We start from the raw sequence: 20,075 nt of genomic DNA on the forward strand, positions 1-20,075 counted from the left end.
CAGTGTAACAAATCCTTTAATGTTAAAGTATTGGAAGGTAGCTTGTGCCTTTAGATTTAGACTACATCCAAACATTTGATTTTGACAAAGATCAGATGCGGTCAAACATAGCAGGTGGGCTAATAATTGGAAGATGTTTAAGAAGCCAGAAAACCCCTGGAGATTAGTGTTGTCACCATGCAGTGCATATGACCGTGAAATCAAGCCCTAATCCGGATTATCCAGAATAATTCAATATTTGTGGAAAATTTTATTTTATATCCATCATCTTATATGAAAGCAGTGCAACGACTGTAGGGCAGAAAAACAATGAATATGCAGAATTGCTGCATTACATTTGGGCGAAGTGGCGCCATCTAATGGTGGCACGAAGTTTGCCTGCAGAACGACATGCGGCAAGTGAAAGTAGCCATTAACGGATTAAGAGGACAATGGTTTCATTAGTACCTGAGCCCTATATGTTCTCCAGAGGGAAACTCAAACCCTTCACTAGAATACAAACAGGTAAAAGCCCCCTAAGATCTGTTGCCAGCAGTCAATGTGGCATGACTAAACGAAGTCGGGGCTGTACTACATTTCAAAGCGCTGTGCGCCACCTACTGGACATTACAAAGAAAGGCAACAAACTTCTGTATGATCAGTTTTAATTTTTTGTAGCAAATCGGCTCCACAACTTGACAGTTTACATCTGACCTCTGCCCACAGCTGCAAGGCCCCCCCTATTGAGTGGCTCCGTAAGCACAAGCAGACCGCCGTGGTCGCTAAGCGGCACAGGAGGGGAACACAGGGACGGCGGTCTGGCTTTGGTGCTGTGGGGGGGGCGGGGGGGTCGCGTGGAGCACCTCACGGGCCACCGAACGGGTCTGAGACGGCCCGCCAAGCGACCGCAGGGCACACAAGCACCAAACAAGGTCAGAATCCGCAAACAAGTCCATCTCCAAAAATAAAAATAAAAACCAAAAAAAAAAAAAAAAAAAAAAAAAAAGTTCAAACCTTTAAAAAACAAACAAACAAAAATAAACTGGAACCACACGCACAATACAACTACGTCCCAGACCTCTCGCGTGTGCGTGTAAACACCACACAAAACGCTGACGTGAGGGACGAAACCGAACACTATGTACAAGCACCCGCTGAAGATTAATCAAGTGCATAATCACCTGTCTCACTTTCCCCGTTCACTCATTCTTTAACATCTATGCTTTCAGAGGAAGAGGGGATGAGGGGGGGGGGGAACCAAAATGAGAAAAAGAAAATAAGGAAAGACGGAAGCAGGACTGCTCAGTCTAAATCGGCTATTAAATATTAAATAGTTATGTGCTTCTGTCGCAAAGGCTTTCTATACTCTGGAACAATTAAACCCTGGACAAAGATGAACAGCCTTATAAAAAATGGGAGGGGGGCTCAAACACCTGTGATTATGGGGAGAATACTACGGTCGCATTTACGGGACCCACGTCAGACCTGCGCTTCGGGAAGGCGACGGCCTTAACGTCCACCCTCCCCCGGCCTGTACATGGGGGGAAAAACAAAATCATCACAAACTACCACCAACACGGAAAGCTGCGTAGACGAGACATCTGGACACGGCGTACATCTGAGTGAGTTCAATAAAAAGCTTAAGTCGTTTTTTTTAATAAAAAAAATTAATAGAAGCCCGGGGGGGGAAAACGGGCTGTCAATCACTCGCGCTCTCTTAATGAAGAACCCCCCCCCCCAATCCTGGCAATACAAAAGAACAAAAGGCTAAATCTAACTGCGGGGATTAGAAAACAGTTCTGGGACTGTCGCTGGAGCGATTACATACCAGCCGAGGCGAAAAAGGGAATAGGTTTTAAAAGGTTCTCGTGTTTCTCTGAGCATCCACCCCGACAGTCTAACAACCGACGGGCCGCACGGTTGTCGTTTAGAGCCCTACGTCGGCGGCCGCGCCTACCACCCGTCGCCGCGGCGGGGTGACCGCGCGCTCAGTGCTGAGACTCGGCGGAGGGGGAGCGGGACTGGGAGCGCTTCCTCTGGGGCGGCGGGGTGGGGGAGCGGGACCGGGACCTGGAGCGGGACGGGGAGCGGGAGGGGGAGCGGGGCACGGGCCGGCCGGCGGGCTTCTTCTCCGGGGTGCGGCTGACGGAGCGGGAGCGGCTGCGGGAGTTGTTCCGGCTGCGGCTCCGGCTCAGGGACTTGGAGCGGGAGCGGGAGCGGGACCGGGAGCGGCTCCGGGAGCGGGAGTAGCTGCGGGAACGGCTCCTGCTGCGGCTGTGGAAGGGAACGGAAAAGGTTTTAAAAACGCCGTTACATCATTACATTACTGGCACTTGGCAGACGCTCTTATCCAGAGCAACGTACAGTTGATTAGACTAAGACCTGGAGCAATGCAGGGTTAAGGGCCTTGCTCAAGGGCCCAACGGCAGTGTGGATCTTAGTGTGGCTACACCGGGATTAGAATCACCGACCTAGTCATGTACCTTAACCACTGCGCTACGGGCCACTGTTCTGACTGCAACAAGCCGCTCCCCAACGTGCCCCCATGTACCAATACTAACAGCAGGACATGGCGGAACAAAGCCGTTGCCTTGCGACACGGATACGTACTTCCTCTTACGATCCTCAAACAACTTCAGCTTGCGGCCGTTCAGCTCAGTCCCATCCAGTTTATCAATGGCGTTCTTCACGTCTCCGTGGGATGCAAACTCAACCACCCTGGGCGAAGAGAAAAAAAAAACAACTTTAAGTACAGCAGGGTTCAGGCATAGAAATACTGCACAGATCTGGGACACGAGCCATGTGCAGATCCACAAATTTACCCGGCTCCCACACCGCGTACACTCGTGTGGAATTTCACAGCAGCATAACCAACTCCAGAACGCAGACCAGGCAAACCTACCCTTCGTTCTTGTTGGTTCTGTGGGCGTCCACAAAAGTCACCTCCCCAACTTTCCTCATCAGATCTTTCAGATCCTGCGTCAAATGAAACTTGGAGTAAGTCGACAGGCAGCATTACAGCAGTAAAAACGTTTACAACCTGCAACAAAAGGAGCACTGCACAGAGCACAACATCAAAAATACTGATATTAAATATAAAATTACAACAAAATTCTACAATTCTGTAACAAAAGGTCACTGAAAAGCAAAAGGCTTGAATGGTTAAGGGGTAAAAATATTAGTGCCCCTGCAGTTTGGCTTCTCATGGCATGTGGGTGAAGTGTCAGCCCCCCCATTGGACAGATGAGTGGGTTCTTTGTCCTATCGGAATCAATGTGCTCTGATGGCCATTAAATGAGCCAATAAGAAGGCTCCATCTTGAGACGAGACTGGGTCAATGTCCAATCAAATTGCAGAAGCTGTGTGGCTCGTTAAAGCCCCGCCTCCCTGCCAAAGTACATGCAGTAGATGGGGGGCAAAGCTTGTGTTCCTTGGAATAGCAACTGATTTAATACAGGAGAGATTCATGGTCGAAATTTCACTTGGAATTTACCAAATGGAAATAAGCAGCAATATTAGATTACCGTGGAGGACTGCAGAGATGTCTTAAATCCTTTTGGATTTTTGACAGCATCTTCATCAAAATGGTGGCCATTTTAATGATTACACTGGCAGAAAACCAGTGTAGAGGTATTCAAATTTGGATTCGTCGGAAAAAGGAAATGTCAACTACTGCATTATAGAAAGCATTAATTCTGGAAAAAATTCATGTTGACTTCCTAGTCTACATCAGTAATATGTTCTTTAAGAGGTGTTCCTTCTCAGTTTGAAAAATCGTCACTAAAATTAAGCTAATTTGCACTCTAGAAGTGAATGTATTCCCTATTAAAGCTACCCCCATCTCTCCTACATAAGCCCCCTTACCTCCCAACCCTTTACAAAAAACCCAATCACATGAGTGATGTGCTACTTACCGTTCCATACCCAGGAAGACATTAGCAAAGAGCCACTTGTCCAAATAGCAAATCGGAACCAATGCAGTGTTAAGCCCTCTCGAGAAACGACCTCGGCCTTGTCTGGGAATCCGACCTCCACAAGTAAGGAACCACCAGAGAGCAAGTAGGGGGGGCGCGCCCAACTGTCAACGCCCCCGCTCCTCCAACAGATAATGACCCAAACGGTAGTGTGGGGGACGTGGGGAAAACAGCAGGCGGTGATGCCAGACCACAGACCCTCCAGACTGCGGCTACAGCCCTCCTAAGGCTATCCTGCGCTAGACCACTTTCACCCGCTACGGGGCCCAGCCAAGATATAGACCATCGGCAACTGCGTGTAGGGAGAGGCACCACATGGACACTATTCAGAACACAGCCAGTAGGAGGCGCTATGCACAGAGAGACATCCCCTCCCCTGCTACGGGCGGGCCAAAGCAAGAGAGGGGGGCTGTGCAAGCAACTCCAAACCACATAAGAGCAGCTGTTTTAAAAAAAATAAAATAAAAGGTTTCAGATGTTCTTTATTAGCTTTAACAATTTACTTTTGTATTTGTTAATAAATAAATTTACATTATGAAAATAGAAAAGGCTATCCATTCCAAAAGGAAGAAAAAAAACAAACAAAAAAAAAAAAAACTTTAAATTACTGTTTTTCAATCCAGTAATGTCATAATGGGCTTACCATACCAGGTATTTTAATAATGCTTGAAAGAATAAAAATGAAAGACCAATCATGAAGTGGAAAAAAGTACATTACACATTAAATGGCACTGAACTAACGTTCATATTTAATTGGTTAACATTTACTTTACATAGAAGGAAAAAAAAACTTTTATAATTAAGGAATAGTTCTAATATCAGGAGTTGAACTGTGCGCTCACCTGCCAGCTGATCCGGGAGGAGAGATTCTCCACAATGATTCTGTGCTCCGTGCGAACGGGTGGGCCGTATCTGGAACAGCACAAACACGTCTGCTTAACGTCCATGGCAGTCACAAGATCGCACTGGTACATGCACCAGATGAGGTACCAACCCATTTGAAAACAAGTGAGCTTTAAAAATGATGATGCCACCACGAAGTAAGGAGTGCAGCCCGACAGATTCAGCCTGACGTGTGGCACTTACTCATTCAGGCACTATGCAAAACATTAGCAAAACTCATTTTCAAGGGACAAATGGCCCACAATGTCAGCTTTGAAGTGCACCCTGTGTTGCAAACCACAGGGCGGACTCGGCACACAAGATTAGAGCTGGCTGGACAAATGCACAGAACAAAACCTGGAACACTTCCAAATTCAGACTGAGATAAAAGGGCAGTTCAGGGTTTTACTCGGCAGTTGTCCAGCCAGTACAGTAAGGCTGCTCCGTGACTCACATACCCCCCAATCCTGTGATTATCTTCAAGTGTGCTGGTATTCGTTTCATACCGGGAGCTTCCGCTGCGCGACTGGCGGTAGCCACTGAAGCGAGGGGAGAATCGTCCACCACCACCACCACCACCACCGGCTCCAGGTCCACCACCTCTTCCTCTACGTGAGCGGGCATGCTCAATAGTCACCCTGCAATCAGATAAATATCAAACATAGTCCAGGACCCGGTCTTACGCACACTAGCAGTAAACACTCAATTAGCGAGCACACCAACACTGGCTTTCACTTTAAAATGTCGCGCGAATACCTTTCACTGCAGAGCTCCTTGCCGTTCAGCTCATAGACCGCATCGTCCGCGTCCCTATGGTCATCGAACTCCTGAAAAATGAGTAAAATTTGACATTAGACATCAACGAATCTCATCCATAACCCCCCATCGGACATTCACGACCTGAGGACTTCTTGCCTTACCACAAAACCGAATCCGTTTTTCAGGTTGATCTCCCGAATCCTTCCATATCCCTTGAAGAATTTCTCCACATCCCTCTCACGAGCGTGGGGGCTCAAGCGACCGATGAATACTCGACATCCACTCATGGTTTATTTCTTGCAGAATAAAGCACGACCTAAATAGAGAAAGTTTGTTACGAATGTTATTTTAACATGGTCAACATGACGCACGGGGGTGAATGTTTAAACATACTCGCTAACGGTAAAAACAGTACTGACCTCAAGGACAAAAAATAGATTACGAATTAACGTTAACTGACCAGCCTTGATCGTAGCGAGCAAACTGAACACCGGCGTGTCTGCTTGTTGCAACTGGATCTAGCCAACTATTTAGCTAAATGTATCGTGGAAGCGTAGTTAATCGACTTAACATTAGCCGCCCCAACTACCTGGCGTCTGAATGAAAACTGACTACAGCAGCTACCAAGTTTTATGATCACCGACTTTCAGTCAGTAAGTGAATCAAACGCCCAAAACAAGGCCTATGCCCAGACCAAGGTTCATTCGGTCAAACCGGTCCGACGCGTTTTCGTCCGAATTAAAAATTAACAAACGTAGTTTAAACTGGACTTCAGTTTTCAGAATATATTCACGGCGCATATATTAACGTGATTATTTAAATTGTCCATCATGGTAGCAACAGTTTGACAATAAATAAATAAGTTAGCAGGCGAACGATAGCCACGCTAGGCCTCGATACAGGCCCGAGCAACCGAACGCCCATTTGCTGGATAGCCTAACCATAGCTAGGCTAGAGCTAATACGTTAAAGTGTGCACCGTCCCAAATGCATTTAAATACTGCATATAACGTCAAATTGTAGCTAGCAAGACAAGTCGAATACACAGGAAAACAGGGACTTGATCGCTTCTTGCTAATTTATATGGAGTAACGTTACACACCGGCCTCATTTTGTAGCTTAAGCTCGCTAATAGAAACGCGTCGCTTATTGGCGGACTTTCTTACCATCGGCTTTGCATTAGTTCGCTAAGGTATAATATTGAACTAGTTGCTGAAAAAGCTCAGCTTTTGCATACATATAAAAATAAATCAATCTGGCTACGAATACTGAGCGAATACGCCAAAATATTTATGCGCAATATGGGCTCAATTCTCTTACCTCCTTCTCGTTGAACGTCTCCTGGAAAATGGCGACCACAGAGGCAACGCTTGTAAAAACCGGAAATGTGGAGTATGGCAATGTGCGCTGCTTTATCCTCCCCATATTCTGTGATCCTGTCCGAATCTCTATGGTTGAACCACTGACTGGCAGTTGCCAGAGCCAATAACTTAGCTTTCTTGTTTTACAACTTGGTATGATTGGTAGTCATTGGTGCAGCTTCAACAAAAAAATAATCCTCCTACTTGAATCTGTTTTTCTTCAGCGGGAAGCTCAAGTAACGCATCTCTCTCAAAAAAAACGAAAAAATAAAATGAAATCTGTTGTATTAATAAGTGATTAGAATGCATCCACATAAGTATTACTTCAATAACAATGAGAATAGTTTAGCTAACGTCCGCCTTTAACACGCTTACCACCTTTAAAGGGTAGGCCCCCTGGTGTAAAATCCAGCTATGGCCAACCTGATGGGTTTTTTTTTTCAGCAGGGCTAAAAATGACTTTTATTGCCGTTTAACATTTTTAACCCCACATTTTTTTTGTTCACTATTCCCACCTGTTCTATTCGTGGCGACGAAGTCACGTCAAGAGAAAATATATATTCTCAGACCAGAAGGAATAGTTTTACTACGCCATAGCGGTTTTACACAACTTGAATATTGTATAAACGGATATGTAAAAAAAAATCGCATTGCATTATTACTAGGTTGCTGAGTAAGGGCATACGCCAATTCTGCCTCAATTTCTTTGCTTCCTTAATATGCGTAGTGGTGCCCAAGAAAAGAGATGAAGTCCACCAGCTTACTATCTTGTTGAAAGACACATGATGTTGACTGTCACTGAACTGTGTCAATAATTAGTTTGTCGAGCAAAGTAGACACCATCTAATATGGGACTCCTAGAATAGTGTTTTTTTTGGGGGGTTTTTTACTTCTTTTGCTTGAGAGGCTAAATGTAAATGAACAGTACGTAAGTGGATGTGAGCGTGCAACAGCAGACACAGGGCAAGGATATGCAAGATGTTTTATTACTGTCCTTATAATGTTCAAAAAGATATGTCAGACAAAACCCAACAGGCACAAATAAGTCAGGAATAGTGGTACAAATCCTGTATTTCATCACATCAGACTCATAGGAAACGCCTTTCCCGAGAACTTGGTAGTAAAATCCGCGAAGAGGCTTTCTAATGAAAATACTGTTGGCTCTGATAGCTCATGAAAACAGACAAGGATGCACGGGCAGTTGGGAACATCCGATAAACAGAAGTTTTTTCCGTTATTTTAGTCACCAGCCACATCACATGAAAACTTGAGATAATGTAATTTCAGATATATGTAGGTCTCTGGTAACATTTCCCTGGAATTACAGTCGTCCCACCGTTACAAGCCTCCGTTTAATGTTATAAAAAACAACTGACAGCAACTGTTATAGGTCTTTCTACCAAGAAAAGGCACAGAATTTAGGCTGCACTAAGATATGAAGGGAACACAGAAGGGAATGCGCCCGTAGCCTCAGTACCAGAATACTTAAACAAGTATGGCCTTCTCATGCAGAATTATTTGCAGAGGGCCAGAGTCCATACATCACGGTGCCTTTAAGAGTAGAAATCCCATTGCCTTGGTACGTAGAACATCTTACAGTCCTTCAGTTTAATAATGGCCATGTTCAAACTGCAACAGAAACGGATAAAACCAGATTGTGATTCTAACCTCTTTGCATTCATTTCGGGTACATTGGGGATTGTATACACGATAAAATAAAAATGTGTGCGTTTGTATACCACATTTAAATATCTGATCTGCTGATACTGTAACAAAAGCTTAAGACAAAATTAACACATTATCGTAATTCCCATTTTTATTCTGGATTCATTCTTAAAACTGGTGCCATTGTCTTTTTAACTCAGAAAAAGATACCAATTATGGTAAAATTGACACAGTACAATAGAAAAAGTTATCTTACTGAAATCAGCAATAGAAAGTGTCAACGTTTGTCAGTAGTGAACTTGGAGCACTGGCCTTCGTCCATCATTAAAAATGTAAAAATAATAAATAATTTAAATAATCACAACAGCAGTGATATTGTCAATAACCCTGTTAGATAATACAGCACATAAACATAAAATTACTTGTACATACAGAAGAAAAAAACAAAAAAAACCACAACACCCTTGAACAACTTCCATTCCTTCACCAGAGAGGAGGACGGTATGTCACTTAAAATGGAGTATGAGTTTTTAAAACATTAAGCCAAGTTAAGATTCTTTAAAAGGCAAGACAAAAAGGAGGCAAACAGCATACAGGTCTATGAATGTGTGAAATCCTAAGCAAGGAATTAAGATTGTATCGTATTCAGAAGAAATAATTAGATGGGCACATCTGCCATGTTACAGAAGGCAAAATGAATACCGAACGCCCTTATAGGCCACAGCAAAGCAGTAACAGTGTAGTGCGTTTGGATGGATTTGCGGTTCAAAGGCAAGTCAAAAGTTCGCTGACATTCCTGGCCCCTCCTCCCTACAACATAACTTTGTTAAAAAAAAAAGATAATAATAAAAATAAATAATCCACAGCAAAACCCAAAGTGTTCAAGGGCTACAGGAAACACAAACATACGTCCCCCACAAACTCAAGAGACATTTCTACACAAACCTTTCATTAAGGCTTCCCTCACACCCTCCCACCCCCCACCCCCACATCAGTTCAATCATTGTGTTCAAGGAGAGAGGGGGGGGGGGGGAGAGGGGGAACAAAAAAAACACAAAGGCATTGTTATCTGTAAAGCCCATTAGTCCAAAGCTCAAGGGAAGTTTGAAAGTGGCTGGGTGGGTGTGTGCTCTTTCGGATTAGCATTTCCCCCGTACTTACCACATAGACTCAGAGCAGATACCCACTGTACAGCACTGTACACTCCCCATAGTTTCACGCTGCACAGATACCTGATCAGAACACGTTTAGCTACCTTTTGATGTACCTTCGCTTTGCTCAAGCTGCGTTTGGATTCAGACGACAAAGCTCAAATCCCACAACAAAACTGCAACGAGGGTAGAAAAAAAATACATACTGCACAGTTCTGAAGGACTTTGAACAAAGAATTTCAATCGGAACACAATTAAGTGCATTCCGATACAAAGTAAGTAATTGTTAAGATAAGCTTGGCACATTTGTTTTTAATTTTGCAAATTGAGAAAACAACAAAAGCCTTGCTAGAATGACCCCCTCACCCCCACGGAACCTAAAGTCCAAAATACTAGCCTGCCCAATTAAAAGACAAGGCAAGGCCATGACAATGTTTTTATTATTATGTAGTTCTTTGTTGAACATGTACTTCTAAACAGAAACAAATACAGTCTCCGTCTATTATGACTACCAGGGGCATCAGACATCCAGCTAAACTACACTGACAACTTTTGAAAAATGGGGGTAGGGACGGTTGACTGAGGTTACAAAGAAGTTCCATGGCAAAAAAACAAAATCCAAGAAGAGGGACTCAACAGTGGTCAGTCTGTGCTGTCCATCACTCATTTGGCACCTCTTTTAAAAACAGAAAACAAAAAAGACTTTTCGAACTTTCCTCTGGAAAGGAAGTTCAAAACACTTCTGGGAAGGTTTTTTTTTTGTTTTTTAAAGTACGAAGTTTTTAAAAATGGGGGGGTAGGGGGTGTCCCTGGGATATTGGGAAGGTGCCTGTTCCCGCCTCTTCATTGTGGGCACAAGGTTTGTTCATTTTCCACGGGGTCATCCAAGCCTAAAGGTGGCGCTGTGTCCCCTGAAAGGCGGCCGGGTCCGGACGGCGGGGGAGCAGCTCAGACCCGCGTGTGGCGGCAGCCGTGCGAGGAGCCCGACCCCCCCGCGGCCCCCGAGGCGGAGGGGGGCTCCTCGTCGCTCGACTCCTCCTGCTCCTCCTTGTGGAGGCCCAGGCTGATGTGGCTCTGCAGGGCGGCGGGGGTCAGCCACTCCTTGGGCAGGCAGCTCTGCAGGAAGGGGATGCAGGAGCTGAAGTAGGCCAGCCGGTTCACCCAGCGCGGGATCTCACGCCCGCACAGGAGCTGCGAGACACAGACCGCAAAACCACAGACACGCACGGTCACAGACGCGCACGGTCACAGACACACCCTTGTCACTGCTTTCGGAGGCTGTACGTGCGGACGGCGAAATCTCTGCGGTAAGCAATTTGGATTTTTAATCGAAGCGCTTATGAAATGCTGACGCGCAAAGCATTCAAGCGTGAAACCAATAGAAACCAATCTTTGGTGGTTAGCAGATGATTGAGCTTGTGTTAGCGATGCAATTAGCACCTGAAATGGGTTGATGCTCCACCCTTCACACAGCTGCGATGCTAAATACCTCTCGGTTTTCCAAATTGAAAGCAACACTTTGCATCTCTGAGGATCAGCATCTCTGATTCATTTATAGGACAGGACAAAATAACCCAAACGGAAAATGAAAAAAATCTATTTTCGAATATAACATACTCCAAATATTGTGAGTTTGCAGCAGTACAAGTAGCCCAGGGACTACATTAATGTTATTAATGTGCAAGGTCCCAGTCAAATAAAATTAGAATAACCGCTGTGCCTGACACCACCTAAACATTTATCAATCCCCTACACACTCACCAGCGTGCCTCTGAGTGCACCTAAACATTTATCAATCTACACACTCACTACCGTGCCACTGAGTGCCCCTAAACATATGGTTAAATGATAAAAAATATATAATATTAATAGTTCTAGATAAGTTACCGTTAGGATATTCAAAGACAGCGGTCGAAGCGGTCTTGTGTTCAAGCATGGCGAAAAGTCAAGATTCATTAAAGATTAATTATTTTAGTATTTGGGGTATTCTAGCTGGCAACCATGGTATGCTACTTAGAAAGTTGATTTATTCTTCAAGGGTTCAAGTATCAATGTGATTAATGTGATCACTCTAGGACTTGGAACTGTACTTTCCTCTAGGGTCCTGAACGTGCTTGTGCCTGGTCCTGAATTGTACTTTATTGTACGTCTCCCTGGATAAGAGCGTCTGCTAAACGACTGTAATGTAATGTAATGCGCTTTGTAAAAACGCAAAGCGCTTCAACACAGCCCGTGTCTGTGTCCACTGACCTCGGAGAGCGAGGAGGAGAAGTGGTTGCAGTTCTTGTGCATCAGGTGATAGGCGTTTCCCTTGAACTCCTTCCCCAGCTCCTCCATGATCTTGTCGATGTCTTCCTCCGTGAAGTCGGTGGTGCCCAGGGCGATGGCCTCCCTGCCGAGCGGAGGAAACCACAGCGCCCTCAGCACTCACAGCGCCCTCAGCACTCACAGCGCATCCTAATCCAGCTCGCACCCCAGCGGGCCGATACTCCACATCACGCCTCGCTGCTACGTCTCCATCTCCGGCGTGCCTCTGAGTACACCTAAATATTTATCAATCTCCTACACTCACCGCTGTGCCTCTGACTGCACCTAAACATTTATCAATCTCCTACACACTCACCACCGTGCCTCTGAGTACACCTAAACATTTATCAATCTCCTACACTCACCGCCGTGCCTCTGCCTGCACCTAAATATTTATCAATCTCCTACACTCACCGCCGTGCCTCTGCCTGCACCTAAATATTTATCAATCTTCTACACTCACCGGCGTGCCTCTGACTGCACCTAAATATTTATCAATCCCCTACACACTCACCACCGTGCCGCTGAGTGCACCTAAACATTTATCAATCTACACACTCACCGCTGTGCCTGACACCACCTAAACATTTATCAATCTACACACTCACTACCGTGCCTCTGCCTGCAGCTAAACATTTATAAATCCCCTACACTCACCGGCGTGCCTGAGTGCACCTAAATATTTATCAATCTCCTACACACTCACCACCGTGCCACTGACTGCACCTAAACATTTATCAATCCCCTACACACTCACCGCTGTGCCTGACACCACCTAAACATTTATAAATCTACACACTCACCACCGTGCCTCTGAGTGCACCTAAACATCTATTCCGTGTGTAGAAAGCAATAAACACAGTGCCATTATTACGTTTGGGACAAAGACATAGCGTTTTGGTTTCACCGTGTAGAACATTACAGCACTTTTTAATGTTCAAAACCAAATGTCCCGAACATTACGGAGGGCACTGAGTATTTGCTAGAAAATATGAAAGTGAATGTGTGCGAGTGTTCAGCTCGTTTGTCATCAGGAGCTGAAGTTACAGTACATTCACACACTGAGGGAAGAATGCTAAGAGATGGCGATGGTGGAAGAGACTTCACAGAAGAATGAAAGAGGAGAGTGAATGTACAAGGAAGTGTTTCCATGGTTGTCGGTGATAACCTCTGACCCCTTACTGTCGGCCAATAGCATTGCTGTAGGAATCATGTGACACTCACTTGAATTTGAAGGTCTCCCCCAACTCAGTGGCATTTCCAGGGGTGATTTCGAAGATCCCACTGAAAGGGTACGGATGACCCCCGTATGCAAACTCTGAAGAGAGGGAAAGGGAGAGGAGAGGAGAGAGAGGAGAGAGGGATCAGTCAAAAGAGATGGGGCCAGGTTCAAGGGCAGACAAAATTCTATTTTGCCTAGACAAAATCCTAACAAAATTCTATTTTGCATAGATTCTACAAAGAAAACTGCAGTGAAACTGGCCCCACATGCTTTTAAGATGCACATTAGGACAGGACAGAAAAGGCAGCTGAAACTAGTACTGAAAATGTAAGGCATTTTAACACGGTGTTCTCAAAACAAAAAGTACTTCTGCAAGGCCAAATTCACCGAAAAGGTCACTCATTTTTCAGATCAAAGCGTCTGCAGAGAAGCTGTTCAGGCGAAGTGGGAACTGTTTCTATTTTATTCCTGTCTGTTTAAGTCTGTTTGAGGATCGCTGCTCCCAGCTCTGGGTTCAAGGTGGTGCGTTTCGCTTTTTACCCCCATTTCATTCAACTAGAAGAATAACAGCAGCATCTACAATCCCACACAAAAGTTTGAAAGACTACAAAGGAAATTGTTGGCCACACAAAAAAAAAGAAAAAATGTTGTTAGCTACAAAACTGTTCGTGTTTGTTCTGATGGAGGATGGCACATTTCCCACACATTCCCTTGCATAACGTTCCTTATGTCTCACAGCATAAGAATAATTTGTGAATCATAGTATCCATCTTGATAGGCAGGAACTGTACATTATATAATAATTTAATCATGTATCATGTAGCTGACGCTTTTATCCAAAGCGACTTACAGTTGATTAGATTAAGCAGGAGACAATATCCCCTGGAGCAATGTGGGGTTAAGGGCCCTGCTTTATCTGCTGTGCAGATCTTATTGTGGCTACACCGGGGATCGAACCACCGACCTTCCAGAACCAAGTCATGTACCATAGCCACTAGGCTGCAGGCTAGCCCCACATCCAGTAGCTTTAGTTTTATGCACTAAAACTAAAGACAATGTACTACTTACTCTGGCTGCAAATACGGCTATGGACGTTTATGAAATAATCCATTAATTTATGCATTATTAAAGTATGTTCAGATTTTTCATCCAGCTTGTCGTTCTCAGCTATCACTTCACCCCATCTTCTGGTCTCCAGTGACCGCATGACATCACGGCTGAGGGCTGACGCACGCCCACACACACACACACACACACACACACACACACACACACACACACACACACACACACACACACACACACACACACACACACACCGTGACACGGGCCTGAAAGCGTTCGGCGTGTATGTGTGTGATTGCCTTTTTTTAAATCTGGGAGAGACCCGAGAGCGGCGTATGACTCAAAGGAGCGGGCGGGGTGACGAAGGGTCCGTACCTCTGCCGTAGATCTCGATGCCTGAGTGGAAGACTCCAATACCCAGAGTGGAGGTGTACTCGTTTATCCAGTACTGCAGAGAGAGAGGGAGAGGGAGAGGGGGGGGAGAGAGGGAGAGAAGGAGAGGGGGGAGAGAGGGAGAGAGACATTTCGAAGATGAGTGATGTTGAGTAGGTGCCTTTTCAGAAAATGTAAAAATTCACTCCTGTCAGGGGTACAGATATGAATTCGCCAGTCACCAGTAGGCTTTGGTCCACAGATTTTGATATTTTTATGCTTATCTCTGAAAGCACATTTTAACCATTGTGAACAGGCACGGATTAGGATACATTTGCACATTACATTTGGTGTAGCACTGTAAATACATTACGCTCCACCGGAGTGAGGCAGGAAGTACACCACTTTCTCTCACAATCAATAATCAGCACATACATTCTCACAACGCATATGGCCTCTACACAAAATCAATTAGCCTCTCCATTTACACCAGACGGATAAACTCATTCTTGCTTTTCACGCCAACAACACCTCAAACAAAAAAAAAAACAATAAAATAAAAGAGGAAATAAAAAGAGGAAAACAGCAGCAAGCTTAAAAGAAAATAAGAAAGAACCGCCCGGGACACAGGTGATAAATTCTCACCAGGCAGAAGCAGACACCCCTGTCCTACTGGAGAGAGGTAGGACGAAATTAATGAAGGAATTCAGTTCACCGCAAGGAAGGAGAGCCAAATACGCGGGCAGGTATCGATCGAGCTGGAGGAACATGGACTCTGGGAGTGGAGTGGTGAACGCCAGTCCGGCACTGGGCTAATAACCGCCGACAGCTACAGCCAACACGCGGGGACTCTAATGGGCGCGATAATGATGTACTCTGGGCCGAAATCATCGCAGGTCCCCCAGGGGGGGACGGCCTCTGAAGGGAGGCAGCGCTCTGCTCGGATCACACGAGGACACAACGCAACCGGGGATCGCTCTCAGACGCGCGTACCCGCCTCCTGTAAAACCCGGATCTCCAGGAATCACTCTCAGACACGCATACCCGTCTCCTGTAAAACCCGGATCTCCAGGAATCACTCTGACACGCATACCCGTCTCCTGTAAAACCCGGATCTCCAGGAATCACTCTGACACGCATACCCGTCTCCTGTAAAACCCGGATCTCCAGGAATCACTCTGACACGCATACCCGCCTCCTGTAAAACCCGGATCTCCAGGAATCACTCTGACACGCATACCCGTCTCCTGTAAAACCCGGATCTCCAGGAATCACTCTGACACGCATTACCGTCTCCTGTAAAACCCGGATCTCCAGGAATCACTCTGAAACATGCATACTCTTCTTCTCTAAAACCCCGATCTCCAGGAATCACTCTGACACGCATACCCAGCTCCTGTAAAACCTGGATCTCCAGGAATCACTCTCAGACACATATACTCTTCTTCTGTAAAACCTTGATTTCCAGGAATCACTCTCAGACACGAATACCCTTCTCCTGTAAAACCCAGATCGCCAGGAATCACTCTCAGACACGAATACACTTCTCCTGTAAAACCCGGATCTCCAGGAATCACTCTCAGACACGTATACTCTTCTTCTGTAAAACCTGGATCTCCAGGAATCACTCTGACACGCATACTCTTCTTCTGTAAAATCCCGATCTCCAGGAATCACTCTCAGACACGAATACCCTTCTCCTGTAAAACCCAGATCGCCAGGAATCACTCTCAGACACGAATACACTTCTCCTGTAAAACCCGGATCTCCAGGAATCACTCTCAGACACGTATACTCTTCTTCTGTAAAACCTGGATCTCCAGGAATCACTCTCAGACACGAATACCCTTCTCCTGTAAAACCTCGATCTCCAGGAATCACTCTCAGACACGAATACCCTTCGCCTGTAAAACCTCAATCTCCAGGAATCACTCTGACACGAATACCCTTCTCCTGTAAAACCTCGATCTCCAGGAATCACTCTCAGACACGAATACTCTTCTTCTGTAAAACCCAGATCTCCAGGAATCGCTCTCAGACACGAATACACTTCTCCTGTAAAACCCGGATCAGCAGGAATCCCACTGTAGGGTTCACAGGTGAACGTAGATGTGGAGAGCTTCACAAATCCTGGTGAAGGGCCCTGTTCCACCGCTAAAGCAGCGGCGCTTTCCCCAGTCAGCATCCCGCCGAGGCATTTTGACAAACGGATCTTTTCCTCTTGAGGTGATATTGATGTTGTCAGGGGCCGAGTCGATAATGGGGAGTCAGGCCACCAATCTACTCCCCCCCCCCCCCCCCCCGCGAAAAGAAATACGTTAAGTATGACACGTGTTTGCCAGAAAACCGGAGTGCAATGTGCAATGAAAAAAAAAAAGAAGCAATGATTGGATTTGTGAGGGGAAACAAAGACCCAGGGTTGCTATGAAAAAGCTCCAGCTGTGATTCATAGGCATGTCTCACGTGTAGGGCCTGGCTTTTATTTATTTAAATTTTTGATTCACCACCGTCCACGTTTCACATAAAACCCAGACATTTGCATTTCAGAAAATTACCTCAGCTTTGATTACCTCACGGATCCCTAACGAACGCCACGTTGCCACGGCCACTCGGATAAACCGAGGCCGGCGATTTCCTGCGCGGCTCGAGAGAACGCGGGGCACCCCCGGCGCTGGTATCGAGGGTGCCGCTACCAACCGAACGGACATAAACCAGCACTGCCGATATCAATGATACTGACGGAAAATAAAAACACTCTTTCATCACAGGGGCTGAATAAACGGGACTTCGCAAAGCAGCGAGGACGAATCGACCGGCGGGATAAAGACTCCCTCCTCTCTTTTAACCGCACAGATGTCTCCCATAAAAAGGAGTGAATGAAAGGGGTATAAAATTAAGCACTTTTTTTTCTTTTTTCTTTTTTACTGGACCAAAGTGGCAAAGCAGGTTTTCAGGCAGGGCACATTCTCCTTCAGGGTGATTAATGATCGGTGCCAGTGTAGAATAGAGGTAAGGGAACTGGGCGTATAGCTTTTAATGGTAAATGGACTGTGTTTATATAACGCAATAACGCAGGTATCATCAAATCACAGTAGTCAAGGTCAGTGAAGTGCTGGCCTTACACCCTGGGAGTCAGGTGTGAAGACAGTCAGGCATTCAGTCAGGCATTCATTCAGGCAATCAGTAGCATTAATGTTTCAGCGAATTAACCTGGGAGAAAAGAAAGCTTGCACGCGCGCTCGCACACACACTCGCACGCACACCACCGGCAACAGGCTGCCATGCAAGTCACCGACCAACTCGTCGGGAGAAATTGGGGGTTACTTAGGGGGGTCTTGCTCAGGGACACTTTGGCATACCCAGGGTGGGGGATCGAACGGGGCAACCCTGAGTAAACGTCAGCCCCAGGTTTGATTCCCAACCAGGGCAGTTGCCGTTGTAGCACGGAGCGCGGTTCTTAGCATGAACTGCCTCGGTAAACATCCACCTGCATAGCTAAACGGATTGCAGGCGCAAAAATGTAATCTGCAGAAGTCGCGCTCGATAAGAGCGTCTGCTAAATGGCCAAATGTAATTTCTTATGAAATGAAGGTCAGTGAGACGTGCAGCCGACTCTGAAGCCACACAACCCCCCCCCCCCCCCGGCGAGGGTGGGGGGGTCTGACCCCCCCGCCGTGATGCCGTGAGTGAAGACATCTCCCTGTCTGAAAGAGCACGAAGTACGACAGGCAGTTGGACGGCGGCCATTTTGTGGTTGGTTTACAATGTAAAGGTGAATAATACACACTGCCACGCCCGGAAAGCCGCTCTGTGCTTGTTCTAACTTACATTTTCCTTCCTGTCAAGACGGTCACACGTTATCACACATCGACTGAGATTCATTTAAGGTTGAAATATTAAGTAAAAAAAAAAACTCAATTTTTATTTTATGTCAAACAACATGCTGCCCTTTTCACTGACAAATGTTCCCAAACCCTATTTGTATTCCACATTGTGTATGATTTACATTTAATTGAACTTGCATCGCTCACACTTTTGAGGCTACTCAAAGCCGGGGTAACCAGGGATTTACCAGTAGAACCCCCTCAGCTAACCCAGGCAGAAATTTCAGCCGAGTTCCAGCCTGGCTTGCGGCTGGCTGGTCCAGCTGGTTTTAAGATCATCAAACATGCTGACAGAGCAGCCGTGCTGGCAGGACCACGTCCAGCTGCTGGGCCAGCTTGTTACCGACAACCGATCCATCAGCGAATTCCAGATTGCACTCGCTGGAAGACAGGCTGGCTCCAGCGAGACTCCATCTTAAACGGGGAGCAGGGATCTCCACCAGGGAACCGACAGCCCTGACCCCCACTCCGGAGATGCATCACCTCTTTCATCGTTAAATGATGAAAAACAACAGGGCAAACACAGGGCAACCAGGCCTCGCGACCAGGACACTGTGGAGCAGGTCATAGATCCAGTGCGTCAGTTTTACAGCCTCCTTCTGCCGTGCGGCTCAGGTAAAAAGTTGGCTGCCTGCTGAAGTTGTTTGAGAGTCACTCTTTAAAGACGAGCTGAAGCAGAAGTGGTATGAGGTATACGTGAGTGAAACGGATCTTTCGGGGGTTTCGAAGAGCGGGGAGTTGATTTTAGCGGCATCGAATGTGGAGGGGGGACATCGATGGAGGCTGTGCGCTGCGGTGCGGAAAGGATACTGATTGGAGGGGAACGGAAAATCGACAGACATTTGATCGACACACATGCCCTCACACGACACACAATCTCAATTCAGATCGTTTTTTCCGAAAGTGGACGGAAAACTTACATTTCAGCTGGTCTTTCAAGGATCTGATCGCAAGTACGCGAAACATTTGCTTCAGAGTTTTAGTCATTAGCACGGTACATGGATCCTAAAATAGCTTGTGAACGGAAGAAATGTGAATAATTATTCAAACAAAAATACTGAGCTTTAAAAATAACACCATAATCATCACAGGTACACCAGATGTATTTATATGTGATGCGTATAGCCCTATACGAACAACGCATTCCATGGTTGAAATCGATTGGAATCTTGAGTAATCATCAGCACGATTTGAGCCGGGTGTAAGTGCGGAGGGGCTGATTGAAGCAGAGCAGTGAAGCCTGGCTAAAGGCCGGCTGTGTGTGAGTGTTCAGCAGCAGTGAAGCCTGGCTAAAGGCCGGCTGTGTGTGAGTGTTCAGCAGCAGTGAAGCCTGGCTAAAGGCCGGCTGTGTGTGAGTGTTCAGCAGCAGTGAAGCCTGGCTAAAGGCCTGCTGTGTGTGAGTGTTCAGCCGCAGTGAAGCCTGGCTAAAGGCCTGCTGTGTGTGAGTGTTCAGCA

At 46.1% G+C, this 20,075-nt stretch overlaps 2 protein-coding genes across 4 annotated transcripts in view; both read right to left on the reverse strand.

Annotated features, from left to right (window-relative positions):
- Positions 1 to 627: 627 nt before the first annotated feature.
- srsf5a (serine and arginine rich splicing factor 5a) lies at positions 628 to 7,043 on the reverse strand. Of its 2 annotated transcripts, none has more exons than XM_061242777.1 (8): positions 6,914 to 7,043; positions 5,756 to 5,910; positions 5,592 to 5,662; positions 5,342 to 5,473; positions 4,796 to 4,865; positions 2,882 to 2,955; positions 2,590 to 2,697; positions 628 to 2,253 (listed from the first exon to the last, which is right to left on the reverse strand). In XM_061242777.1, the coding sequence occupies exons 2-8, from the start codon at positions 5,879 to 5,881 to the stop codon at positions 1,968 to 1,970; spliced, it is 867 nt and encodes a 288-aa protein (XP_061098761.1). In that variant the 5' UTR covers positions 5,882 to 5,910; positions 6,914 to 7,043; the 3' UTR covers positions 628 to 1,967. The 2 variants fall into 2 exon arrangements, with proteins under 2 accessions (XP_061098761.1, XP_061098756.1); XM_061242772.1 differs by having other exon boundaries at positions 5,294 to 5,473.
- An 876-nt stretch (positions 7,044 to 7,919) lies between these two features.
- LOC133134354 (deubiquitinase DESI2) overlaps positions 7,920 to 20,075 on the reverse strand; it is a 23,252-nt gene continuing 11,096 nt past the window's right edge. The window contains exons 2-5 of one of the 2 annotated variants that reach the window (XM_061250598.1): positions 14,740 to 14,812; positions 13,302 to 13,395; positions 12,021 to 12,162; positions 7,920 to 10,886 (exon numbers count right to left, since the gene is read on the reverse strand). In XM_061250598.1, the coding sequence (XP_061106582.1) occupies positions 10,719 to 10,886; positions 12,021 to 12,162; positions 13,302 to 13,395; positions 14,740 to 14,812 (477 nt within the window). In that variant the 3' untranslated portion in view covers positions 7,920 to 10,718. Of the gene's footprint in view, positions 10,962 to 12,020; positions 12,163 to 13,301; positions 13,396 to 14,739; positions 14,813 to 20,075 lie in introns of both variants that reach the window. The other variant, XM_061250596.1, reaches the window with a different exon arrangement.

Source organism: Conger conger, chromosome 1, assembly GCF_963514075.1.
Source record: "Conger conger chromosome 1, fConCon1.1, whole genome shotgun sequence".
NCBI classification, from domain to species: domain Eukaryota; kingdom Metazoa; phylum Chordata; class Actinopteri; order Anguilliformes; family Congridae; genus Conger; species Conger conger.